The following is an 18072-nucleotide window of genomic DNA, read 5'->3' as shown; positions in this document are numbered from 1 at the left end:
GAAACCAACTATGACGAGCATGAAGTTGATTATTGTCATTATATAACCCTATCCGACTACAGCAGCTATAAATGCATCAGATGCAATGCTATAAAAACGACTGCTCCCGTTGGCAGGATCAATGGTGATCTCTTAATTAGTTAGATTCAGATTCTTATGTTTATTTCTGGCGCATGCTGTGTGTCACCCACACCTCTCGCTGCCCGCCAACCCGCTGACAATCAGAGCTACACATTGACCTTAATTCTCCATGATTAGCAAACAGACTTCCCTGTTGCCTGATGACTGACCTTTTCACACAATCATGCAAAGTTCCACTTTGCTCATGTGTGTACATCCACACACACACACACACACACACACACACACACACACACACACACACACACACACCACATGCTTCGATAAGAAGAAAAAAAGCCCATAACGAGTGCTCCTCTCACACACGTTGTAAGGCTGTTGACAAACAGGTCACCCTGTGCTGAGTGCTTGTACCCACTTACCCTGACTGACCCGCTCTCTTCAGTCTAATTAGAATCTGACATTGTGCACGGGGCCCTCGTAAAGAGGACGCCTTGGCACGAGGAACTTATTACAGTTACGTGCTGCTAATTTGGCATGTTTTTGACAATTAACTACAAATTGCATTTCAGTGTTTAGATTAATTTGCTTTATGGGAGCAGTTTGTTTTCCTTCGCTGTACTACAGAATGGATATCTAGATCAGTGGATGGATGGATGGATGGATAGATAGATAGATAGATAGATAGATAGATAGATAGATAGATAGATAGATAGATAGATAGATTTATACATACAGGTAAGCAATACAATATAAAAACATAAAAAAATGCACAAAATCAGTGGTGTCACAATATTGAATGTTACAACTATTACCAGGTTCAGTGCAGTCAGGGCTCAAATATGGAAGAGGTTGTTGTGTTCTTTGGTGGAATGATGAATATGAGGGGGATGGGGTGAACCACAGGGATTCAACTGTTGTTCTAAAAGCATTTTCACCACTATTTTTTGACATTGCTCTGTGACTTGTATCGACCCTTCTCTGACTCATTTTTCCTCTCGCTGTGAGGGGAAAACGCTGTTTCCTCCTCGCTAAGAGGCCCAGCTGGAGCTGCAGCAGCCGGAGAAGCAGGAATAAATAGGAGGTGGTGGAAATAATATTCATTCCAGTTTAGCATCCAGACAGCGTCGACTGTCACACTGTCTTGCACTTATGATTGCAGCGGCAGGTTGTGGTTGAGTCCCACACTTGTTTTTTTGCTTTACTTTGATACACATGTACCACACTGCAAATCTTCCCCGTATTTTTAGAGAGATGTCCTCTTATTTCCACACGCAACATCAACGGACCTCCTCTCCGTCGCGGCCTCTTGCTTTGCTCCCTCTCTCATCTCTCCAGCTCACTGCGCAGTATCATATCAGACTGTAACGTTTGGATACATTTCTTTAAAGACAAATGTAAAAAAAAAAAACATAGAATCCCCGAATCCAAAGTAACCGCAAAGCTCAGAGAAAACATTTACAAGCTGATAGGCAGAACACTGGGGTCCGGTGGACCAGGGGGCCAGAGAAGAAAGGAAGTAGGGATTGCATGAGACCCCTGCATGCACCTCGGTCTCCAATCGCCGCTCGCATATCTTATATTCTCCGGGATGAGCCGAGGCCTCCTCTGTCAGTAACTACCATTACACAGTGCGGCAAACATAAATAAATCATCTCGGCACATGCCGTGTACAGAACCGATGAAAACACAGACACAGAGCTCTCCTCGCTGAGCTGAAAACACACTTGTAGAATGTGAAAAGAAGTGATTGACTGAAGCCCCGACGAATATATTGTAAATAATGTATGATCTGTTTAAGCCGCAGAAAAACAACCCGATGCCGCAAAGGAAATGCGAGTTGCGTCGGTGGAATGTGTGAGCGACTTGCCCATGCTTGCAGTGTAACCTGCGGAGAGACACTAAGGCACAGTGTGTGTCCCTAGAGCACGAGAAGCAGCCAGTTTTACGTCTATAAAACAAACCTGGCAGGAACATCTCTGCATAACTTGGTGAACAGTAATTACAAAAAAAAAACAGAAATGCCTCCTGTGGAAGAGGAAAGTCTAACGTGAGAGATTTGAGGTAGATTCGGTTCCATCCCTTCTTGAGCTTGTGTAGGTGTTGCAGTTTAAGGATGGCTCATCAATAAAAAGGCGCAAGAGATTTCTTTAACTGTGCGGGCGGCACGCCACAACCGGTAAATTAGAAAGAAGGTGAAACAAAACACCAAATCGCAAAGAGCTCAACCTCAATGAATCCTGTTTCCTTTTATTTTTCGAGGCGAATTCTGACCAACACGTTGAGGTCGATTTCCACCAACACAAAATTCCAAAAAGCGTCAATCATCGAATCAAACGAGACACTAAAGTTGTCCCTTCCGATCACACACACACTCAGCTTCTGCGGCTAGGAAGCCCAAAATGTCCTCGTCTTACGCCATCTGTGTCAGGGCAGAGAGAAAAAAATGACACCATCTGTGAATCCCTGGCACGGCCTGTGTACCAGTGGGTATCATCAAAAGACGTCTCCATACCACAAGCGTCTCCGTACACACGGTGTTCATGAGCATCACAACTCACCATGAAGCCTGAAAGACAGATGATGCTATTGAATACTAAAGGTAAAGTTTATTTTCATAACGGTGTCACTACTGCGACTGTATAAAGGAACCTGATCACATGAGGTTTAAAGAAGGATTTCTGTGAGTTGTTTTCTATTTGATGCATAATGCCTTGTGCACTTTGCATCAAGGCCCACTCTACAATTGTGGATTCAAGACCAAAACAATGAATAAAGTCTATTGAAGGAAATATTGAATTTGAAATAATAAGAAAACTCGACTATAAATCGAAAGAGACACTCAATGTCTGCTTTCAGTATTTGATGACCTACGTTACACATGTCAGTACCACCAAATAAGTATTGAGGTTTGACACCACTGCTAGATACGTGACTGAAAGCTGCAAACTGATCCCAAGATAACCTCACCATGATGCCTATGAACAACACAAAACAAAAAAAACACAGCAGGCTGTTTTGTGGAACTCAGATCAGAAAGCACTTTGTGTTGTTCACCTTGAGAAGATCTAGCCTATCATTATGAAAGTCTATGAATACGCTGAGGTCCTTAGCTGGGTCATGACATGGTGCGAGGTCAGAATGCAATGAAGAAAAGATGAAAGCAAAGCGGAGCAGACGCAAGAACTCGGCAACAACACACTGCCAAAGGAAGGCACACGTAGGAGCCAGAGAGCAGGAGGAAGCCAGAGGTATTTTGTTTTTTTTCAGTCGTTCAACAAGAGAAGTCTCTACTCAAACCTATGGAAGTTCAAACCTCCACACACAACCTTACACTCTTGCATAACCGCTGTATTTGACCTCTGGCGAAAAAAAGTGAAGCAGTATGTGCTCTCGGTTAAAGGAGAGATAACTGTGGCTAGCGATCAATAATTTTGATTTATTTTTCCTGCAGGGGAACTTTTGTTGGCCGGGATCCAGCCTGGAACACACTGATGATGGCCTGCGTGTCTACACACACACACACACACACACACACACACACACACACACACACACACACACACACACACACACACACACACACACTCATGTGTCAAATAGCTGCAGTATACGGTAACACGTAATCAAATCTCTGATGTGATGTCCTCTCATCTCACCCACTCTGGCATGCCTTAATGCAGATCCTCCCACAAGGTCATCAGGTCAAGTTGCATCACTTCCCTCCTTTCCTGCAATTCTCTGGTCTTATCTAACATTATTAGTTTCCCCTCATCTTATTGTTTTCTCTCTCAGGAAGCAGGACAGAAGGGTTTAGTCTTCACTGTCTGTGGGGAATTTCCTTCCGTTTCAATGACACGAAGCTGTGCAAGAATGCTGCAACGTCCGTCCACCATTAGGATTCACCGCTGTCACTTCCAATATCGGGGCGAGTGAAAATGACCACCTACGTGCAGAAAGGCTCACATTACACACACGCGCCTCCCAATTCATCCATCACACACACCGCTCCTTCTACGAATTATTCTCTCCGTGTTCTCGTCTCCGGCGCAGAGATAGCTGCACCGGAGGAGGAACAGAAGAATGAAACGGTGCAGACGTGACGACAGTGCGCTCCCTCCGGCGGGCCGACACTAACAGATTGACTGTCTGGGTAAATAAAGCGAGGTCGGTGAGGAGTCGCCGCTGGTCTTACCTGTTTCCTCTTCGTATTAATTAAGTAGCACGGGGAAGGAAACTCGAAGAAACAGAGCCATCTCCTGTGTTTCCTTCCTAATCAGTGGGATTATCTCGGGGAAACATGGGATTCACACTTAAGTCTGCAACACAACAAGATGCACAACATGAGGCGCGGGGGCTTCATGTTGTGACAGAAAAAAAAGAAAAGGATAAAAAGAGTAGCAAAGCATACAACTGGACTCTCGCGAATAGCCTGGAATGTTAAACAATGGCTTCCCGATCCCACAGCGGATCTTTGGGTCATTACAGATTTAAATTTGCTTTCAAACGGAAAGTTAAAAAATGAACATCCGTTATTTTTGGCGCACTGATCGTTGCAAACTGTTTCATCAGCCTCCGTCACACAGTGCTCGTCTGTGTGTACTGTTACATTCTCTTCTCGTCTTGCTGCACTTGAACAAGAGGAACAAATGAGATTGAGAGGCTGTGCCATATGTTCTACAGGCAGTAAAAAACGTGTCAGAGCAAAGCCAGGTGCAGCAGCTCCCATAGACATACTGTCCTATCCATCCATCAGACCAAGATGAACCAGGGGAACATCCAGACTGACAAATCTGAATATGACTCATCCTTACTTATGTGCTTGAACTGACAACGCTATCCTAGGAGACCCATCTGGCATCATCTCCTGGTCAAACCAATGTCCTGCCCGGAGATCTTTCTCTCTCTTGTCACGAGGACCACACATATCAAACCCCCGATGTTGCGTCATCCCCGTTGCACATGTCCCATAAGGATCATCAAGATAAGGCATCCCCCCCCCCCCGAAACACGGTGTCCAATCAAATCAGTTGTTTTTGTTTGAGAGAGGGGTCTTTGTCTGGGGCCCTGTTTGACGCATGGGTAATTAAGGTTCCAGCTCAAGTCCTTATCCCTTAAGGAACTAAAGAAGGAGGTAGGATTAGGAGGCAACTTTGGATAACCCCACCCCCACGAAACAAGAGACGGATGGCCACCAGGACAAAAAGAACTCTATTGTTGTGTGTGGTCTCTCAAGAAGGGGAAGTTCAATTCACCAAGTCCTCATCAGGGGTGTTATAGCGGTTAGTCTGGTCTAGTGTTTTTAGTGCAATTAGCATTAGTGCTTTGAAACGGTAGCCAACGGTAAATAAAGGGTCCGGTAAAATAAAGGTTTCGCAACCCTAATTGAAGTTGAAGAGGTGACACATTTCTCCATGCCAGGGGTTTTCAAAGTCTGACACCAATTGGTGTTGTAAAATCCTTTAAAAGCCTTGAAACTAAGCTTCCAAAACTCAGATATAGACCCTCCATATCACGTCTCGATTAGATTTTTCCCTCTTTCTAGAGTCTTCTGTCTGTCATGATCGGATCAGCTTCAAGTGATGGTGTGTGATATTTTGGAGAGGCAAGGGAAACTACAAGGTGGTGGAATAACCTTGAAGAAACAAGCTAAAGACAACCACATTAACAGCTCCTCCTTGTTTAAGTTCACTCTTGATCGACGCATGTTCTCGAGCTCAGTATCTCTGTGTGGGTGAGTGACCTTTATAAAACTGTGTTTTGCTCCCTGCTTGATCCCAAGCTGTGTATTCAGACACAAAGAGGCCGATTTGAGCTGTTTGTATTTTTGCCGATTGCCGCTTTGAGAGAAGCAGCCAAGAGAGCAAGCGATGACTCAGCAGCCCCAGACGTCTGTAATCACCACTTCACATCTTTTGCTTCCTCCTTTACGACGCGGCGCAGATCTCTGTTTTCCAAAAATATCTGAGCGTTCACTTCGGGTTGCTGCGGCAGGACACATGGGAACCACTTTAAAAATTACCTTCAAAAGAGATGAGCATTTCATTCCAACTTTCTGGATCGCTGTCTATATTCCATTACTTTGAATGAATTTTTTGAAGGGAGCTCTTAATCTACAATTCTACGTAAAGCCTGTGAAATGAGCAATGAGGCGTGGACACGCTCCTATTCCAATTCTCATCATCATCACGATCATCATCATCATCATCTCAGATGATCCCACTAAATGTAATCAGTGTGATAAGTTCAGGCTCGTACTGAGGTGTCCTCAGTCCTCCGGGGGATCAGCCAAATCTCACATTAGCTAAACAACAGCCAGGAGCAGAGGCCGCCTGACAGTTGGATTCATCTGGAGTCTGACAGATCCCCTACAGCGACGTGTCCGTACAGGTTGGAAGTTAACACTTCAAATGTCACAAAGAGAGACACTGTGAATTACTTTCACCGAGAGGCTCTCTGAAAATATAATATGCTGTAGCCAAATACAAATTTTAAAAAAATCAATGCCTATTGTGCACAGGGTTTTGGTCAGCTGGCACTACTGTCCTTATAAGACAATTCCTGCCTGCTAATCATTTTGATACGAATCAAATTGTTTCGGATGCTTCAAGATACAGAACATCGGCAGTCACTTAATGCAACTACTGAACAATCTGTGAAGCTGATCTTGCTGAGCATACAGCATTCAATCATTGACAAATACAGTATATGTTCTTTATTGACTCGGTCGTCCTTTAAAGGTCGGCGGCTTGATTCCTAGCTCCTCCTGTCCGCATGTCCTTGAGCAAGACACTGAACGCCGGGTTGCTTCACAGCCGCTTTTCAGTACACCACTGCTCCTAAGTTTTTTTCAATTTACAATTTGGCTGAGTTTAAAACACTTTTGGGTATATTGAGGATACATCATCTTTATTTGGTTACAAAATGAGCGATCTGGTATTGGGGAGCTGACGTCGGAGAGTTGGAATCTGCATTCCAGTGCAAACGTCCTGCTGTGCAGAAGAAGTGGGCCCACCCTTTTGCATTTGCATTGCTCTACACGTCACGAACATACGTGCGCTACGACAGATCTATTTCCACACATTTGGACGAGAGGCTTTAACTGAAAATTTGTGGAAAAAGTGTAAAATAACAGAAATGTTAAAAATGTGTGCAGGGTTCAGGGACCGGTTCTTTTCACAGGTTCTATTAATACCTGCAAAAGCAATGCCTTGATCCCAGTACAGCTTCACGTCAAAGGTTCCACTAGTATGAACCCCAAAGGCGACACATATCTTCAATACGATAATGTACCTTGTCACAGTGAAGAAATCCTCCAGATTCTAGGAGCATTCAGATAAAACGACCAGGCGACCATCCCGGGTACCAATCTCGCTGAAACCCTGTGGGATGAACTCGAAAGCACCATAAAAAAAGGACCATCCTCCCATCAACCTTGAGCAGTTATGAAAGGCACTTATGTCTGCACGGTCATCTTTAACACCAGCACCTCCGTTGAGTCACGGCGTGTGGGAGCTGCAATCAAGGCCAGAGGTGGTCAAACACGGCAGTGGACCGCTCTGTCGATTTAAATGGCCAATGAGTGGAGGAGGGTGACTTTGAGGGTGGAAGGAGCATTTAAGTGCACGCGGTTATTTAATATCACCTGCATGTACTGTTTCTACGTGGTGTGCATCACTTCACCAGATGCAGGTTTGGAGATGCAACTGTGACAAAATTACACCTCAAGTTTCCTGTTTTTAACGCAACTGTTTTGTCCTTTGAGAAACGAAAACACGGCTTGTACTGTCTCCCCTCCAAACTAAGGATACCAATTTTAGTTGAATCTGTCATCTCTGAGACTGATTAATTATCCCCTCCTCCTCTCGGGTGTTTCCTTTTGCACTCATCTCAGTCGACAGGTTTGACCCCTTCATCAGCCAATCAGGACTGTCGCTTATTAAGCACACTGTCATAATGGCTCATATCTATTATATGAGATGAATTCATGATAACAGTGTTACATCATTGATGTCTTTCCTTCTTTTAACCCAACCTTAAACTCTTTTTTTTCTTTTTTCTTGCAGTGCTCTGAAAATAAACGTTTGACCTTTAATCTGCTGCTAAGGTTAAGGACTCTACAGAGTGCAGGCATGAGGGAGAGGGTGGAAAAAGACGAAAGGAAAGATTCAGCAACGCTTGGGAGAGATGCAATAAGAAGAAGATGCGTCATTCTTAAATTCTTGATCAAATCCTGCTCCTTCCTCACTTGTGCTAGCTGTCAGTTGCCTCCACCCAGCAGCCAGGCTGGAGCCGGCCTTGCAGCTGTCCACAGTCCGGCGTTACATAACAAGGCTGCATCACAAACCCCCCTCGAGCCACTTTGCAGCCTCTCCACCATGACACTGTCACCCCGCTGAGGAAATGGCACGGGGACAAAGTTGCATGCCCGCTTCAGGGACAGACACACAAGCTCTCGTCTCTTCTAAGATTCGCCTGCTGAGGGTCAAGTTAATGAGGTAATGCAGTGCGGTAATTGCTCATTTGCGTCCCTATTCCCATGGACCCGTGGCCCCTTCACCTTTTAAACCTCCACTCAAACACACACGCAGAAAAGTGCGGCTCAAGTGCGGGCGGCTGGGCTCGAGCTATACATGAAGCGCGGCTGACCCAGTTTTCCCACCGCGTATCGTTTCGTGCCGACGGTGCGTCTTTCTGGAGGTGCTCCTGCTGAACATGAGACCGAATCAAATGGTTCAAGACATATTTCAGGCTCTGTGAGAGGAGAGTGTTTCACCTTGGATATATGCACGTTGAATGCTCAAAACCTGTTTGACGAGGCCGTCATGTGATCAACACATGGCAAGAGTAACTGAAACAACAGCTGAGTCGAGTCGAAAAGACGTTGGACTGGGGACGTGTTTGGAAAACTGTGCATTGAAATCCATTGAAATTATATCAAAAAGAAGTAGTTTAATAATAATGATAATAGTTTGATATCTGAAGAAGTGTTTCAACCAGGCGGCAAACCTCCGGTTTGAAGATGGGGACGTGTCATAAAACCTGCATTCTCTCTACTGACCATCAGGGGGCGACTCCTGTGGTTGCAAAAAAAGTCAGGTTGTATAGAAGTCTATGAGAAAATACATCTACTTCTCTGTTGATGTATTACCTCAGTAAACATTGTAAACATGAGTTTATGATCTCAATCGCTAGTTTAAAGTCTTCTTAAATACAACATGATGTTAATTTAGTAAATTATGGTCCATTTTATAGTCAGATAGACCATTAAGCGGAGTATGCTTTACTGTGATTGACACGTTGCTGCCGCTACCAGAGACGTCTCCACGTCACTCCTCCACATTCCAAATATGATAATTTATGTTCGTTGGTTATGGCGACGGCCGTAATCCAATATGGCGGTTACAAAATCGCCAAACGCGAGGCTTCAAAACGGCATCCCACAAACAAATGGATGAGTCTGCTTCTTATACACCGTTTATGGTTTAAAGTGCAGCTGAAAGACAACGGAAGAGAGTTCCAGCAGCTGTGCATAATTTAACGGCCTGAAATTCATTCTTTCACACAAGAGGAAGAAGAGCTCTGGAAGTGTAAGTGCACTTCTCTGAGAGAGTGCAAAGGATCACAGCGGCCATTAAATGCATCTTGAGTCACACTCGTGACAAGAGTCCACCAACATTGAAGACACTCAAACGCCTCCAATATGCCGATTCCAAAAATATCACACATATTGTTTCCTTGCAGTTCTGCAATGGAAACTCCACATCGACACTGAATGAGTCTTTTTTTCTTGTTCAACGCCCCTGATGAGCTAATTTGAAGAGCTGTCCGTGGTTATTTTAGGAGACAACACATGAGGAGAATCTGCTGTCCTTCATCACACTACGCTGGCGTAGCTCAGCAGGATCACGAGGTGGACTCATTGTTTTGTGTGGGTGTGTGTGTGTGTGTGTGTGTGTGTGTGTGTGTGTGCGGGGTTCAAGGCTTTGGAGACACGTGATACTTTTTTTGTTATGAAGAACAAATGTGTTCACTGTAAACACAAGCGGCGAGGCTCAGGGTGAACACAGTGAGGAATTGTACATGTGTTTAAAGCTCATTGTGTTTGGCAACAATCAAGCCTTGACGGCGTCTGCGTTCACATGTTGTCTGTGAGAGGGTGCACTGTGTTTGCCGACATCCAAAAGGGAATTCAGTAATGGGGGCAACGAAGAATTAGCCAGTGTTTTGTGTCAGTTGCTAAGCAAACGAGGTCTGATATGACAGAATGCAACTCTCCAGTGTGTCCCACCTACGCAATACTCGAATCTCCACCAAGGACCCCATGATGGGCTCTGTGCTGTAAACACAATGCGGTCTTGTGCACACACAAAAAACACACATACTACATGGGGTAGTATTATATAAATCCCATGAGGAAACCGGTCTGTGTCGGTGTGTGAGGAAGACCGGTTAATTAACCTCCAGTAATGGGAGCCACAGGGGTCGGGCTACCATTAAAGATATTAACATCACACCATCCATTACTGAGGGAGCGATAAAGAGAAGTGGCCCACAAATCAGGTTTACATGACACCAAAGTTCCAAAGCACACCAAATTCTGTGCGCCATCTGTTTCACATAAACCTGCTATTACTTCTACATTGTCAAGTGCTAAAACATTAACCCCGGGTGTACTGCAACTGCACTAAAAACTTCATTATTATTGTACAGTCCAACACAGATACCACAGCAGAATACTAGGAGTGTTACCTAAATATGAACATAAAAGCATCACCAATACACGGTGGTGTGTTACTGTACCGTCCTGTGTGTGCGTGCAGCTGTGTTGTAGCAACAACAAGGAAACTACAGCTGTTTCAAGAATAATGAGGGTCCTTTAGGTGGTGCTTGAACTGACATTAAAGATGCAACCTGCACATATGTGAGGGCTTGAGGCTTCTTCATGTCAACGCTTTTCTTTCCTCTGTGAGTTGGACACACAGCATGCAGCCCAGGACCCCAAATACTGGAGATGTTGGCAGGGTTCATACATATTTTGACCAATGGATTTCCATGACTTTAAACCAAATTTCCATGACCAAACATTTTGTGAAATCTCGGTGTATACATGAAAAAGTGAGAACATTTAGTATTTAAACTAACAATGAGCATGACAAAGCATACAGTATACCTTAAATGACACAAATGAATGAGAGACAATAGTTTGATTAAAATAATAAACATTTATATAGACGCCTGTATGAATGCCTGCTTATATTATTTCTTTCTTTTAAAAGCATATTAACTATTTCAACCTCAGCGTACATGAACGTCATGAACATATAAATATAACACATTTCCATGACTTTTCCAAAACTTTTGGGATTTTATTTTTTTCAAGGTCTTTTCCAGGTTTTCCATGACCGTAAGAACCCTGTGTTGGGGTAAGATGTGTTATTCTTGATTGAGTCTATTGTGTTCTCTGTGGTGGTTTACAGACTAACTCGGGTAATCCCTTCATGCAGAACTTCCTTGTTTCTGGGGTACCCAGTGGAACCCCTGGCCGAGTCTGGACCTCGATAACCGAAGGCTTCCCACACATCTGTACACAACCTTCTATGATGTTGTTCTAAAAGCTATAAATGTGTCACAGCCACTTAGCAAACCCCCTTGTGTCACCTTGACAATCATTGAGGAGCAGAACGTAATATTGCTTTTAATCAACCAACCTTCATGATGCCACAAGGTGCGTTTCCAGCTCCCTGACTCCTCTCGGCGGAAGGATCGCGGCTACCGATCCGCGGGCTGCCGTGCTCCCTGTGCCGTCCGTTGGCGTAAACTCCTTCGTCTCCGTAGCCCTGGGCAGCGGCCGACACCTCCAAGTACGCCCGGGCTCCGGTGAGAGTCAGCGCGGAGACGTCTCCGGTGATCCCCGCTGTGTTGGTCGCGCCCTGGGCCGGCGCGGGGACGCCGATGCTGGGATCCAGAAAATGTCCCGACAGCACGTCTGAAGCGTGGACCCCTGCCATGATGCGCCGGCGTTACAGCAATGCCCGACCCTCCTCGACGCGAACACAGCCCATGTTTCTCAAAGCGCGGGTTGACTTGTGGACGTCCAGAGCGGGCTCGTCTTTCTTTCTCCGGGTTCACCGGCGGTCCATCATCGGGGCGCACGCGCGGTTGGCGGGTGGTTCAAGACCGCCGTCCCGGTCGGAGCAGGAGCAGAGACGGCGTACCCCTCAGAAACACGGGAGGGATAACTTAAGAGGTTGTTGTTTTTGTCAGTCCGTTTCTGTTTTCAGCTCACACTTTCGGGTCCTTGTCCTCTGAAAGCTGCTCCGCTCACCATGTCCGCTCGCGTGGACTCTGCGCGCGGTGCGTCGCCTCGAGTCCTGCTCACTTTTGCAGAGCTTCGTTTCTCTCTCTCTCTCTCTCTCTCTCTCTCTCTCTCTCTCTCTCTCTCTCTCTCTCTCTCTCTCTCTCTCTCTCACGCATCCGCGGGACAAATTCAAGACTGCGAGAGCACAATCGCAATGAGACCCAAGAAACGCAGGCACACATGTGCGCGCGCGTGTGCAATTAAACCCAGGAGGGCGCTAGGGAGCCTCACTATTTAAAAATGATTGAAAACTGGATTTAAAAAAAAGTCTATAATACATTTATATGAAAATCTAATTTTTATTTGTATATTAGTGAAACCCTTTCTGAGCTGTACTTATCTCAGTGGGAGCAGACTTACGATACTCTGTCCTTTTGGAAACAGAAAACCAACCACCATACATTTATATTGCCATACAATATTGGTTAAAACATGATTATAATCATTTTTTTTATTAAAAATAAATAAACAGTTTTTAAAGATATGTTAATTAGTGTAGTATTCATTTCAGTCTCTAAACATCAAGGACCCCCAACGTTAAGACGTATAAGGACATCATTCAAACAAGCTAATTGTCTTGAGAAGAGGTTGACTGTTGTATCAATAAACAACACACTGTGAAATAATTCACGGTGTGTTGTTTATAGTTAGGATATATATATATATATATGCTGCTCCCCTCTATTTTCCCCTTGAACCGCGAACAACAGCCATATGAAACAAATTAAGTTGTAAGAGTCAGCTGTTATTTTCCTTGGCTATAGCAGGTTGGACTAGAACAATCAGGTCCATAATTGCAGGTTCTACAGAGCCAGTGTGGCGGCTCTGTAACTGGATGATACCGGCTGAGCCAATAGAGGAGATTAAGCCCACTGCCCTCTGAAGAGAATTCTGTTAACTTTCTGAAAACCACTGCATCTGTTTGTTGCTTGTCCCACAGATACACAAGGGTCCACGCTGAGTGCCTCTCTCTCTCCCTTGTGTGCACGTTGTCCTTGTCTCTCGCCCCCTCTCTCTGTGTTTGTTTCCTTTCTCTTATATAGAGTCTGTGTATTCTGTCCTCTTTCCAGGTATGGACCTGGATCCATTCTTCATATTTGTTAACAATCAATTAATAATTGTGTCATCCAGATTGTCTCTGCTTTTGTCTTTGCAACGTTGGTCTATTCTGTACACGACACATCTATTGCATTGTCAGAGATGTGGATCCCTCCTTTGTTTTCTGGGGGAGTTCTTCTTTCTCTGACTGGAGGGTCTAAGCACAGAGTGTCCTCTGCTGTACAGTTTGTGATTTGTGATACTGAGCTACATAAATGCAACTGACTGGTCAGGAGCCTGGCTTCAGGTATGTTACTTCAATGACACAGTGTGTCCTTGTTTCCAAGGAAATGTGCTACAATGCAGGACTTTACCAGATATGTTTTATATGTTTCCTTTTTCAACTGCTGTTGCAGCTTCAAAGATGTGAACCCTGCTCACAATACGCCTCAAACACTGTTTTCACCCAGCAAACGTGCGAAGGGGAATAGTAACGGCTCACGCGGAACACTTGTGTTGACACTCCTCTATAATTTCACAGTATCACTCTTCATCAAAGATACAGAGATGCTCTTCCTTCACCCCGCCTCCCTTCTTCCAAGGAATCAATTTGAAGACAAACAACAGAGTGGAGACAGGACACGTTAGCACCCCTCGTTCACGATTGAACTCAGAGTAGCTCGGAGAGACTGCAGTTGTGCAACATCATCGCACGCAGTCTGACCTTGACACCCCTGTTTCACATCGCACACAACTGAGCATCTGCTCACGCCTCTGAGGCCCGGGCGAAATAAACTACAACAATGGCGTAACATTCAACATCAGGGCCAACACACGCATCATCAGACGAGACGCGGGCAGTAAGCTGGGATAATGCATCCTCATTTGTAACCCACTGAGGAGGCGAATCAAATCACGGCCAATTTGTATCAAAGAAGTGCAGCAAGAGAGCGTGAGCTCGCCGTCGGTTCATAATTGTCAAATATGACTAAAAGCTAATCACAGCGATGTTGTTGCATCACAGACAGACTTGATCTTGTTGAGATTTGTATATAATGCAACAACAATAGGGGAATTCTTTCTGGTCAATAGCAACGCCCGCATGACTCACAGCGGATTACTGTCCACGGCTTGTAATCATCAGATGTTTTGTCAGAGGGCGAGACAGTCTAAGGAAGTTGCGGGTCTTATTCAAGGGTGTTGCTCCATGGATCTTCTCACAGACCTTGGTGGCGATAAGTGGCTTAATCTGCAGCCAAAACACGGCCTCCTTAATCACATCCAGTTCTACGATGGAGAGCGACTTAGGGAAATATGAGTCCTGGTGGAGCCTGGCTACTTCTCAAGGACAGACAGGACAGTGGGAGGGAGAAGTGAGGGAATCTGTGAATGAATGATGTGACAGAAGGGGAGAGGGAAAAAGGGATGAAGGGACGGACCGAGGCAGTACATGTCGAGGCAGAGGGGACCGGAGAGATCTCTCGCCTCTTTCTTTTCCTCACTCCCTCTCTACCCCTTTTCCCTCGTGATCTCCCAGGGTCATGTATTATGTATTCTCAGAAATTATTTAGCAAAAGTTCTGCTTTTAAAAGCCTCCCCGCCTGGCCCAGCTGTCTCACTTTAATGTGAGAAGTCTGATGGAGTCTCCAAACTTAAACATCAGCTCCGCGTGGATTTAAACCGCGTGGGGTCATAGTAGTTCACGTGAGTCCACAAGATGTGACCACAATCAACCTTTTGAAAGGGGACCTCCCAGTGATCCACCCACACATACTGTATGTGCAGTGCGCTGTGAAGTAGTGAAAACATCACGGATCACGACTGGCAGATGAAGCAAAACATGTTTTTAGTTTGTCTCGGGCTAAAAAGAGAAACGTGAAAGACAGAGCCGACTGCATCAGAAATGTCAGTCTAAAGAACACCCGTGTTGTTTTCCATTGAGGTTTGCTTTAGTTTCCTGTGGCAGGATGTCAGCCATGCCTCTGTACAGTTTGGGCTCCGCTCCCTCCTGCTGCAGGAGCTGTTGGTTCAGACCAACGGATCTCTATCACCTTCAGTCCTCTAATGGCCCCCTCCTCCCTCTGGGGCCCATCAACAGGAGCCAGGTCATCTTATCGATGACAGCTGGCTATTGATCAAGACGCCTAATCCCAGCTGGCTACAGGGGGAATAGAAGTGAGGGTCATCTGGTCAAATGTTCAGGATTTATTACCACATACGGTTTTTGTAGAAAGCCATGTGTCACCTTGTTTCCTAACACCTTCATTTCACACTTACAGTTCCTACAGCATCCGTTACGGTTCCCTTTTCCTATATCTTAAAAGGGAGATACCTTCTGTGGCAGAGGTAAATAAATGGTTACCAGTAGAAACACTGTTGCAAACACTATCAATTTTAAAAGCCGCTAATCAGCCAAAGATTGTGTGGTCTCTTCACACCATACACAATGAAAAAAGAGAAAGAGCAGAAATGGCTGATGAATAGTTTTTGTATCAGACTGAATTTGGAAGACATTAGAAAAGGTTGCGCTTCAACACCTTCTCTACTCTCTCCAGTCGCTCACTTCTTGGTCCTGGTGCTTTGTGCTGACACTTGTTGATCCGTGGAGGCCCAGCTCTGACCCTTAACCCCTCGCCCTATAACTCTACAGCCCCAGGACAGCCTTGGGAGCCTTCAGTATGCTCCCCGGGCGAGACCCCAGGCTCCCTCACCCTCACATATTTGCCACTAGCTCTGACGCTCCAGCCCCAAAGCAGCCTGCAGAAAGCTCTGAGGGACCAGGCCTGACCCACAATCCCTCAGCTCCAACACTTGAGAGGGGAAACACAAATCAGTCAGAGATTTCATGGTCCTGGTGCTCCCACATGGGTCAATCCACAGGGCGCCCAGATGGAATTAGTGTGGGTTCGCCCCGGCCCTCGCTGCCCACAGTAAATCCACACCTACACACAGTGGGCCCACACGGGGATGTTTGCTCGGGCACTGGGATAATAACAAACCACACAAACACGGATCTACTTCTCACAGATACATGTAGTGTGTGCCGTGTACATTTGAATGAATGATGATGTCTATAGAGGAAGGTCGTGCTGCTCACAGCCGGGGAGCCGAGGGTGTGTTTTCTTGAGCTCGGCCACCACACTTCCTGTGCCTGCCCATGCGATCATCAGTGCAACGAGAACTTTGCATGAATTATTTCTCACAGCGGCTTCTCATGGCGTTTTTTTGCAATTTAATTCTACATTTATAGCTCGTCTTTAAATGCTATCTGAACACATGATCTAAACCAAAGGACATCCACGTCTGCCCGGTCAGTACGTGTCTCTGTCTGATCCATTACTGACACCTGGTGGTGGCAAGCTTTAGACGAGCAAGAATAAAGAACTAAATGCTCAGGTGGAGAGATCATGTTTTCAGCATATTAACTTGACAGGTTTGTCATGCTCGGTGGACCACGTCAATTTGTCTGCTAGAGTTATTCTACGGGTTGGTGGAAGATTGTAAAAGGTTCCATTTGACCATAAAATATTATGTACAGACACTTGTATGAAACCAGTATCAGTAGTGACATAGTCACTATCATTATTGTTATCACCATGGATTTAGAATGTATGGGTCCATCACGTGACACCATTAGGCCCAAAGAGTCTTTTTCCACTTTTTGGATGCGAAGTATCTTTTTAAATTTTTTTTTCATCAATGAACTTACATTGATTTGATCTTAATTTATACTCAGAAGCCAAACTGTTTCGCTTCATGCGCAGCTGAGCAACATCATTACTTCTCTTTTTACATCCATCATGTGTAATCATTTGCATGGCATGGAGATGTTATTGCTCTCTGCCTCTGGCATCGATCGGCCTTTCCTCAGCCTTCACGTGACGTGATGCATGTCTCCATCTGGTGGATGAACTGTGGCACTTCGCACTCAACCGACACGCATCAGCATTCAACACAGGCACGAGGTTTCCACAGAGACCAATGAGTTATGGTTTTCTTTGAATGGGAACATGTAGACATATGTATAAATAGAAGTGATATTCATTCTGAAAGTGTACCTAAAGGAACAACACAAACACTCTTTTCTTTAATGGCTTTACCAATTAAAATGATATATAATTGTTGAAATATCTTTCCCTTACATATACATCCTTATAGATTATTAATATATGTTTGTCATTCATTATTGTATTTGTATATATTTAAGTGCAAACCATTTGTCGTTCCTCTTAACTCTAAATGATTTTACTTACATTGTTAAACCTGCCTGTACACTCTCCTCTGGCATCCCTGTACTTTTTTAACACTTAAGTAATGCCATATTGATATAAACAGACACTGATGAATCCACTCTACAAAGTAAATTAGTTTAGTGCTGCAGGAAAAGACAAGCCTCTTATCACGTGAGGTGCAAACCACAGAGCTCATGCTCTCTGACAGCGGACGCAGGTTTAGTGTCCGAGCAACAACAACCCCTGACCTCTCGGAGCCCGTTCCTCTGGATTACAACCACAGGCCTGAAGCCTTTGACATGGCGGCCTGTACACAATGTATAAATAGTTAAAAAACATCAGCCATGCATGATCGACCAT

The 18072-nt window shown here is 45.0% G+C and overlaps 1 protein-coding gene across 1 annotated transcript in view; it reads right to left on the bottom strand.

Moving 5' to 3' along the window:
- The window catches only part of LOC306749249 (inactive phospholipase C-like protein 2), a gene marked incomplete at its 5' end in the record, with an annotated part of 60684 nt that extends 48592 nt beyond the window's left edge, over positions 1-12092 (bottom strand). Inside the window, one exon of the mRNA XM_079232514.1 lies at positions 11793-12092. Coding sequence (XP_079088640.1) covers positions 11793-12092 — 300 coding nt within the window. The remainder of the gene's footprint in view (positions 1-11792) is intronic.
- Between the last annotated feature and the right edge of the window lie 5980 nt (positions 12093-18072).

This window comes from Taurulus bubalis, assembly GCF_910589615.1.
Source record: "Taurulus bubalis genome assembly, chromosome: 17".
Lineage (NCBI taxonomy): Eukaryota > Metazoa > Chordata > Actinopteri > Perciformes > Cottidae > Taurulus > Taurulus bubalis.
Note: the sequence above shows the minus strand (reverse complement) of the source record. Positions and strands in the feature narration are given on the sequence as shown.